Source organism: Colobus angolensis, unplaced genomic scaffold (genome assembly GCF_000951035.1).
Source record: "Colobus angolensis palliatus isolate OR3802 unplaced genomic scaffold, Cang.pa_1.0 Scaffold148, whole genome shotgun sequence".
Taxonomy (NCBI): Eukaryota; Metazoa; Chordata; class Mammalia; order Primates; family Cercopithecidae; genus Colobus; species Colobus angolensis.
The window spans coordinates 4,742,669-4,751,989 of NW_012114577.1; the positions used below are offsets into that span (position 1 = coordinate 4,742,669).

Sequence of the window (9,321 nt, forward strand, 5' to 3'; positions counted from 1 at the left end):
TCTCTAATTATTATTTTTTGCTTTGTTTCATAATTTGGATTTTTATGTATAAAAATTTTCTTGGTCTTATATTTTTAATTACTACAGGGAAAAGACTTTTTGGGCAACTGGATGAGATATTCATTGTAAATGAATCACTATTCATTAAATACCTAAATAAGAAGGCAAAGGTTTACTCAGTAATGAATTTTAAAATTATTCTAGTCTTTTTCATGTAGAGACTATTTAAGTATTTAAGAACACAGATCTAAAAAAAAAAAGTAGAATTCTAAGAAATTACTCATTTAATAAGGATCTCTCTTCAACCAACCTGCTCCCCATCCCAAATATTTCTCACTTAAGAAATAGACAAGTTACACAAGAACAACTGGAAAACAGAAATTTTAAATATTTTAAAGCTGTTAACCAGGACATGGTTACTATTTTAAGATCAAATCTTAGAAAATTTCTGGACAAAAAATACAAAACCACATACCTGTAACATGATGAATGATGGAGACAACCAGATGGGGAAGCATGTAACGCAGAAGAGGACTGACATCATAAGTTTCAGAAATCCCATGAAGTATTGTAATAAGATCGGGAACACTACATAAGTGAGGGAATGGCCTTTAAAGAAGCAAAAGTACATATCGTGTTGACTTTACAAGTTAGACAGTGAGTGACAATATAAACAAATATACATAATCACTTATCTTACAAAAAAAATTATTCAAAATAATTTTATTCACCTCTGACTAGCACCATTTCTCAATTCAGTGGTACATACTTTTTCCCAAGGCTCTCTGGCTTCTGTCTCTGCAGGAGCACTATCAAGCAACTTAATCCATCCTTGATCAAAGAGGGAATCTTGGTCAATGTATTGATGATCTGTGACGCCAATGAATTCACAAAGGTATCTTCCATGGTCACTTTCACAGAAATTTGACATATTATCATGTATGTTGCAGCTCTGTAATCTGGTAAAGATGATTTCAATCCCTAAATATTTTTTAAATATAAGGAAAAATGACAAACCATATTATTTTCTGCTACTTTAAATGTTAATCTGACAAATTAGAAATGTCATAGAGATTAATACAACCTAATGCATAGTCAATCACTCTTCAGACGTAAACAATAAAGGAGCTGACCCCTTTTTCAGAGTGGAGACAGAGATGAGACAAGTCTGTTGGACGAGAAAAAGGATCTCAGAAAATTTCCCAACTCAAACATCTACCACATGTCCTAACAGGAGCCAGTAAGCTCTTCTTTTATACATAAAATCCTACTTATGGGAGGGAGACCTCAATCAGATCACTAATGGAAGAAACAAGTCTGACGAAAGATAACAAGTTGGGACACTGTGGGAAGTGAAAGCAGTACCTCCATGGGGCACCTGGGAAGGTAGCAGGTAACAAGGCATTTGGGAAGGAGAAACGCTGAGAGGCAGGAGCCAGTGCACAAAGAATGCTGAGAGGCTGCTTACGCCCAGAAGAGACTGCTCTATCCGTCTTCCAGTGAGGTACAAAGACTGCTATGGAAATCAATCTATGAGATAGCGGCAGGGCCAGATAGCCAATGTTTATTCTTAAGAGTCCTGATTAAGGTCCCAGTCTGGTGAGTTTCCAATAAAAAAGTGTCATATTTTCAACCTAAAGGCTAAATCTCATCAACCATCTGAAATAAACTGTCCATTTAAAAACATTTAAATCTAAAAAAACTTTCGAAAGCAAGAAAATTCCTTTAAGTACAAAATAATCTACTTAACACATCAGCAGTGCCAACCTTTTGGATATAGGGGAATAGTTTGGCGATGATATTGTCTGATACGTCCTCTGCAGTGACCAGTGCCAACACTATGGTGGAAGCATAGAAAGCCAAGAGCACCCTCAACTGAGCTGAGCTGCCCGGGGACTCAGCAAAAACCTGAAACAAGGAACACAAACAAAACACCTTTAACAGTGAAAGGGAGGTAGAAGGATTGCTTGAGGCCAGGAGTTTGAGGCTGAGACTTCAGTGAACTATGAAGGCACCACTGCACTCTAGCCTGGGCGACAGAGCAAGACCACGTCTCCAAAAAAAAAAAAAAGTGAAAGGCCAAATAAATATTTACAGTTCTCCTGAACTACCATATGCAACAATGAATAAATACACAATGCGAACAATGCGACAAGAATTAACTGCCTAATGATATTCCTAACATTTTAATTTTTTAAATTTCTTTTTTGAGAAGGAGTCTTGCTATGTCACCCAGGTTGCAATACAGTGACACAATCTTGGCTCACTGCAACCTCCACCTCCCAGGTTCAAGCAATTCTCCTGCCTCAGCCTCCTGAAGAGCCGGGATTACAGGCATGCGCCGCCATGCCCAGTTTATTTTCGTATTTTTAGTAGAGACGGTGTTTCACCATGTTGGTTGGCCAGGCTGGTCTCAAACTCCTGACATCAAGGGATCTGCCTGCCTCAGCCTCCCAAAGTGCTGGGATTACAGGCGTGAGCCACCGCGCCTGGCCTGATAATTTTTTAAACAGCTTTCCCAGGTTGAATATTCCTGACATTTCTAGAAGTCTCTTTGAATAGTCACTGTAACTAGAATCTGGCAAGGAATAGGCATTTATTTTTGTAGAAAAACACCTTTGGTGATAAAAGATTGATTCTTAAACAAACAAACAAAAAAAAAACCACGGACTCTCAAACTACTCCTGCTTCAAAACACCAGACCATTTAACAAAATAAATTTATCCAAAGTACCACTGTTATTAGGGTATGCTTTAGTATGTTTTCTTCATTCAAAGCAGGCAATCTTTTCATACAATTATATACTCGTGAAACAAGACTGCTCACCTTCACAGATTTTGTCACCAGACTACAAATGAAATCCATGAATCCAAGATCTTTGTAGCAGTGGGTAATCAAAGTTCCTTTAGCTAAGGGCACTCCAGATTGCTGTTATTGACAGAAAGAACAAACTATTAGCGACATTCATCAACTGATCCTTATTTAAAAGTATTTACCCTAGTAATGTCTTCATACTGCTCCAATTTATAAATTAAAAATATAATCGCTCCTTATAACTGGTGTTGGTGATGAAATTAACACATAAAATCATGTAAACAGAAATTCAAGAGGTCATAAAGAGGGGAGAGGTATTTAGTGAAAAATGTTTGCTTATCATCTGTCACATTTTGAAAGGTATTTATCAAAATCTGGATGCTCTAGATTCTCAGTAATTTTACTGGTTCGAAACGGTTTCTGAGCCAATATGATATGCTTCTGTCATCGCTTTACAATAATGCTAAGAACAGAAATAGACGAGGAACCTGGACAACTTATATCACTATTCCCACCATCTAGCATTGTACATGGTATGTAATAGATGCTCAATAAATATTAAGTGAAAGGAGAATTTTAAGTGAACTTTAGTAGGTGAGTGGAGTTTGGATACCTGGAATAAGAATGCCTAGGGAGCAGCAAGGTCCAAGGGTAGATCAGAGGAAGAATAATTTTGATGTTATGGGCAGAGTGAATGTTGGGAAGAGCAGTTTAAGAGCTTTATCAAAGGCTGGCCTTCTCCAATGTTCTTTAAAGTGCTTTACATTCAGATTCTTAAATTATCCTTCTAATTAAAGAGTCCTCATTCCTCCTGTCTTACTAATTCTGAACACTGACCCCACTACCATCATCAGCCAAATGTGCACAGCCCCATGATCTGTTAGCTTACCCTCACCCCAATGTGCCTCCTCTCCTACCCTGGATCACCATGCTCAACACGCAGCAAAGTTCCTGCTAACAACATACGTCTACTTTCCTCCACCATATGCTGCAAAGTGCTAACGGTTAGTCAGTTGGTTTGTCTACAGTATCATGCTGTCTTTTCTTACCCAGACCCTTCCTGTTACACAAGCATCCTTTTATTCGTCTGTAAATTAATTACTAGCATCTTCCTCACAACTTTAATAAATTATTGAAACCCCTGAAGTTATCTTTATCCTTTTCATTTTTGTAAGTATTTTCTGCCTTTGTTCGTCTTCAGCTTTTAAGTTCTCACTTCCAAAATTTAAAATGCCAAATAGCATGGTACAACAGAAAGGCACAGGCTCTGGAATCAGACTGGGGTTCAAATCTCAACCCTGCCACTTTTTAGTTATGTGAACTTTGGCAAGCAGCCTGTCCTCATCTGTAAAAATGAAGTTTTGTGATAATCCAAGATAATATAATGTACATGGCCTAGCCTGACGTCAGATACTAAATAAAAGCTAAATATTATTAACATTAATAATAGTTTCAATTCGAAGTTAGGAAATAAAAATGATGGAGGTAATTATCTGGACTATCCCCAGGAGTACTGACTTATTTTTTCCTAATTAAATCCCTTAATCAAGATCTGTGATGATTACAGACGTGTGTCATTCAGCAATCATACCTTAACTGGCAACAACCAGAACCATTTGTGCTTTGAATTATTAATTTTTAGAAGCTGTATGACTCGCACAAATATTCTTGTCTCGTGGTATGGCAGAACACAAGCAATGAGGCTATCTTGATTATAGAGATGTATATGGAACCTGGGGAAAAAAAGCAAACAGTCCAGCTGGATACAAAACTTAATAATAAACACCTATTTCCTCACATGCTCAAACTGTACATTAATGAGCTAAAACAACCTAGAATGAGTAGCAGTAAAAATCACACAATTATAAGCAAGACACAGAGCATTTAAAAAGTCCTCAATTTTGCATTCACATATCCTTCAACATGGTCCAGCCAATTCCTATCCAATATCTTTGAATATTCAACATCAAAATCTACATCCCATTAACTTTCTCTCAGCTTTAAAATTTTTATTTATTTTTTTGAAATAGAGTCTTGCTCTGCCACCCAGGTTGGAGTGCAGTGGCACAATCATGACTTACTGCAGCCTTGACCTCCCAGGCTCAAGTGATCCTCCCACCTATGTCTCCTGAGGAGCTGGGACCACAGGTGAGCACCATCGCAGCTGGCTAATTTTTTATTGCCATATAGAGACCAAGTCTCCCTATGTTGCCCAGACTAGTCTCTCAACCATTTTTTTTTTTTTTCAAGAGGGAGTCTTGCTGTTGCCCAGGCTGGAGTGCAGCACCACAATCCCAGCTCACTGCAACTTCCACCTCCCGAGTTCAAGCAATTCTCCTGCCTCAGCCTCCCAAGTAGCTGGGACTACAAGCGTACACCACCACGCCCAGCTAATTTTTCTTTTTTTACTTTAGTAGAGATGGGGTTTCATCATGTTGCCCAGGCTGGTCTCCAACTCCTGAGCTTGGGCAATCCACCCACCTCAGCCTCCCAAAGTGCTGGGATTACAGGCGTGAGCCACTGAATCCAGCCTATTAGTTTGACATACAATTTTAGCACTATCCAAGCCGTTATTTTTTCCATGAAGCTTTCTTCAACTATTCCAGGCAGAACTACATCCAAAAACTGTGCTTAATCCTTTATTACGGCATTTATTTCAAAACAGCAATCAAGGGCAACGTACTTACCTGTGTACTGAACTTAGTATTTGCTGAACAAATAAATAAGTTATCTTAAGAAATAAAATGAAAAATCAAATGCAAAAAGGATAAGTATTCCTTACATTAATGATCTATTTGGGGGTAAAATTAAGTGCTAGAAAACAGAGAGAAATATTACAGACTTTTAAATATTCTTTTTTGTCTGACTGCCCTAATGTTCTGACAATCAGAAGACCCAAGTTAAAATTATGTTTTCTTGATGACTCACTTGCTTCTTGAAAAAAAATTAGTTTATCCCCATGTCTCCATTTTTTGTTTTTTTTTTGATACGGACTCTCCCTCTGTTACCCAGGCTGAAGTGCAGTGGCGCAATCTCAGCTCACTACAAAATCCATCTCCTGAATTCAAGTTAATTCTCCTGCCTCAGCCTCCCAAGTAGCTGGAATTACAAGTGCTCACCACTGCACCCAGCTAATTTTTGTCTTTTTCATAGAGACAGGTTTTACTATGCTGGCCAGGCCATGTCTCCAATTAATGGAATAGAAATCTACTTTTAAAACATGTAAGGTGGACTGGGTGTGGTGGCTCATGCCTGTGACCTCAGCACTTTGGGAGGCCGATGAGGCAGGAGGATTGCTTGAGGCCAGAGTTCCAGACCAGCCTGGGCAACAAACTGAGATACTGTCTCTACAAAAAATGAAGAAAAAAAAAAAAACTAGCTGGGCATGGTGGTGCATGTTTGTAATCTCAGCTTGGGTGGCTGAGACTGGAGGATAATTTGAGCCCTGGAGGTCAAGTAGGCCATGATCACACCACTGCACTCCAGCCTGGGTGACAGAGTGAAATCCCAACACTCAAAAAAAGTAAAAATAAAAAAGACAGCCATGCGCAGTGGCTCACACCAGCACTTTGGGAGGCTGAGGTGGGTGGATCATGAGGTCAGGAGTTTGAGACCCGCCTGGCCAACATGGTGAAACCCCGCCTTTACGACAAAAAATACAAAAAGTTAGCTGGGCTTGGTGGTGGGCGCCTGTAATCCCAGCTGCTTGGGAGGCTGAGGCAGGAGAATCGCTTGAACCTGGGAGGCGGAGGTTGCAGTGAGCTGAGATCGTGCCACTGCACTCCAGCCTGGGCGACAGTGCAAGACTATCTCCAAAAAAAAAAAGACATACATAATGGGAGAATAAACAAAACAAAAATGTGTATGCTGTGATGTGATACCAATACATGAGAACATAAACCGAGGAAACTTACTGAGACAATTTCCAAAGCAGATAAAAGATCAGACCTTGGAAATAAACTTCAGTTGTATCCTAGCTTTGCCACTTACTAGCTGTGTGACTCAAGCAACTTAACCCCTCTAAGCCTCAGTTTTCTCAACTGTAAAACAAGGATAATACAAGTAATCTCACCAGAGGAATGCTGTGAGAATTAAATGAGATAATGCAGGTAAAGTGCTTGGCAGGGCCTGGTGTATAAATGCTCAAAACACATTAGCTACCACTGTTTTTCTCAAGTAATGGTATTTCAGAGGATAACATTGTCTGCTTCCCCAACCATTTTGTTATTTTGCCAAGAAAGAAGCTTAATACTCATTGCCCCAAGTGTACAGGAACAAGCTGTAATAGCAAAGTGACATGGGCTCCTCAGAACTAATGAGGTTAGGCTGGGAGAGGTGGCTCATGCCTGTAATCCCAGTACTTTGGGAAGCTAAGGCTGGTGGATCACCTGAGATCAGGGGTTCAAGACCAGCCTGGCTAACATGGTGAAACCCCATCTCTATAAAAACACAAACCATAGCCAGGCATTATGGCAGGTGCCTGTAATCCCAGCTACTTGGGAGGCTGTAGTGGGAGAACTGCTTGAACCCAGGAGGCAGAGGTTTCAGTGAGCCAAGATTTCGCTATTGTACGCCAGCCTGAGTGACAGAGTAATACTCTATCTCAAAAAAAAGAAAAAAAAAAATAAGAACTAATGAGGTTAGACCATTTACTCAAAATCAAAATCATCAGTAGTTCTACTTTTCACTACCAACAAAAAAGAATTTAAAGGCAGAAGAGCATGCTCATCTCACACAATGGACACTGTATCAATCTCTTAATATACCTAATTTTACAGCTTTCACTTGATAAGTGTTCTCAACTACTTCATTTTTTAAAAGACCAAAGTGATTAGCCCATAGTTATTTCTGTAATCCTATTAGCTACCTGTGAATCAACCACTCCAGACACTTCTGTGCCGGCTTAAGCAGGAAGTAAGGCGACAAGTGAATAAGGAATAATGAAATGTTTTCATCCAACTGTTTGTTTACTGCTTTGGTCTGAACGCTTCGCTCCAAGGTTTTTGCTAGCTGACTGAACAACGGTGCTTCAAACTGCTCAAAGGAAGGATCAATTCCAAGCAACTCTTCCAGGCCAGTGCATCCTAAATTTCAAAAAAAGCCAGTTTATTTAACAATTCTTTGCAAGCAAACTCATCCCACACCTCTTTTACAGTTTTACTGACCCCTAAGAAGTCTCTGAATTCTTTAAGAACATATAATTTATAATACAATCCCAAACACTGATTTCTAGTTTTCAACATACAGAGTAAATCCCATCTCATCTACTAGAACAGAAAGCACTTCGTGGCAGGGAACATTGCCCTTTTTTTTTTTTTTTTTGGCTATCCCCTACAATAACTAGGCCAGTCTCTGAGAGGACTTCTCTCAGTCACTGCCGCCATCCCCTTTTAGCTGTTCTTCTTTCTGACATATTAGTTGACCTCTCTTAATCTCGTTTCATCTGTGAAATCCAGACACCACTACTCAGAAACATTTCAAGAACCAAGCACCTGGCTCTTACGTTCTCTTTCCCTTAAAATATACGTCAACATGTTAGAAACTGCTAAGGAAGAGGACAACGCAGAAGAGAAAACAAGAAAACAAACAAACAAACAAACAAAAAAGTAACATCCAGAAAACGCTTCAAAGAGCTTTTCTAAGTTAAAAGATGGCTCACCTATGGCAAAGGCGGTGTCTCTGTCGATGGTGGCCGCTTCCTTAGGGTCAAACAACAAAGAGGCAACTTCATCTCTAGATAAGAGGCTGGCATCACTTTGAGGGAGGGCGAGTCGTTGGAGCTGCTGGGCTAAGGACGTCATCTTTCACGCCAGCGGAGTTTTAATGACACAGGCTAAAAAAACAACCACTTTGAGAAGTTTCTACGAAACTATGAGGCGCCTCGTAAACAAACAATTTTCCTCTGCACTCAGAGTCGTCATGGACACACAACACGGCTGTCCTGAGATTTGTGGACCCCGGGAGAGGCAAAGACGATGGCAACAGCGCTAACAACTAATTACAGTACCGGCGACCGCGCCAAGGTTTTCCTTCAAACCTGGTTCCGCAGATATCCGGAAAACTCTTACCCTCCCTCAGTATGCCGCCCCCATCCGCTGCCACATCAAGCGGCTCTGTGCTCCTCCTTACCCGGAACTGGGAATTTGGGTATATCTTGGAACGCAACAACTCTTCACAGCAGCTCCCACATGGTACCAAGGAACCCTACCCTCACCCGGAAACCTAAAACACGCTGTAGAGTAGCTTCCGGCTGCAGGCACTACGGCAAGGGAAGAGGTTCAAGACAGCTCCGCCTCCCGAGACGAAAGCCCGCCCCCTCAGCCCCCCCTCAGCCCGCCCCTCAGCCAGCGTCTCATCCCGCCGAACTCCGGCTCAAGTCTCAGCGTCGCCTCCGTAGCTCCAGTCTAGCCGTCTGCGCTGCGGCTCATGTCTGAAGCTTTCGGTCTCTGGATGGGCCTTCTGTGGGCTTTAAGGATCCGTAGCCGGAATTATTCATTCAGTATATAG

The 9,321-nt window shown here is 40.7% G+C and overlaps 1 protein-coding gene across 1 annotated transcript in view; it reads right to left on the bottom strand.

Annotated features, from left to right (window-relative positions):
- Positions 1-9,062, bottom strand: part of HEATR1 (HEAT repeat containing 1) — a 57,881-nt gene extending 48,819 nt beyond the window's left edge. Inside the window, exons 1-8 of the mRNA XM_011935740.1 lie at positions 8,944-9,062; positions 8,474-8,647; positions 7,682-7,898; positions 4,406-4,547; positions 2,827-2,928; positions 1,768-1,908; positions 770-981; positions 476-609 (exon numbers count right to left, since the gene is read on the bottom strand). Coding sequence (XP_011791130.1) covers positions 476-609; positions 770-981; positions 1,768-1,908; positions 2,827-2,928; positions 4,406-4,547; positions 7,682-7,898; positions 8,474-8,615 — 1,090 coding nt within the window. The 5' untranslated portion in view covers positions 8,616-8,647; positions 8,944-9,062. The remainder of the gene's footprint in view (positions 1-475; positions 610-769; positions 982-1,767; positions 1,909-2,826; positions 2,929-4,405; positions 4,548-7,681; positions 7,899-8,473; positions 8,648-8,943) is intronic.
- Between the last annotated feature and the right edge of the window lie 259 nt (positions 9,063-9,321).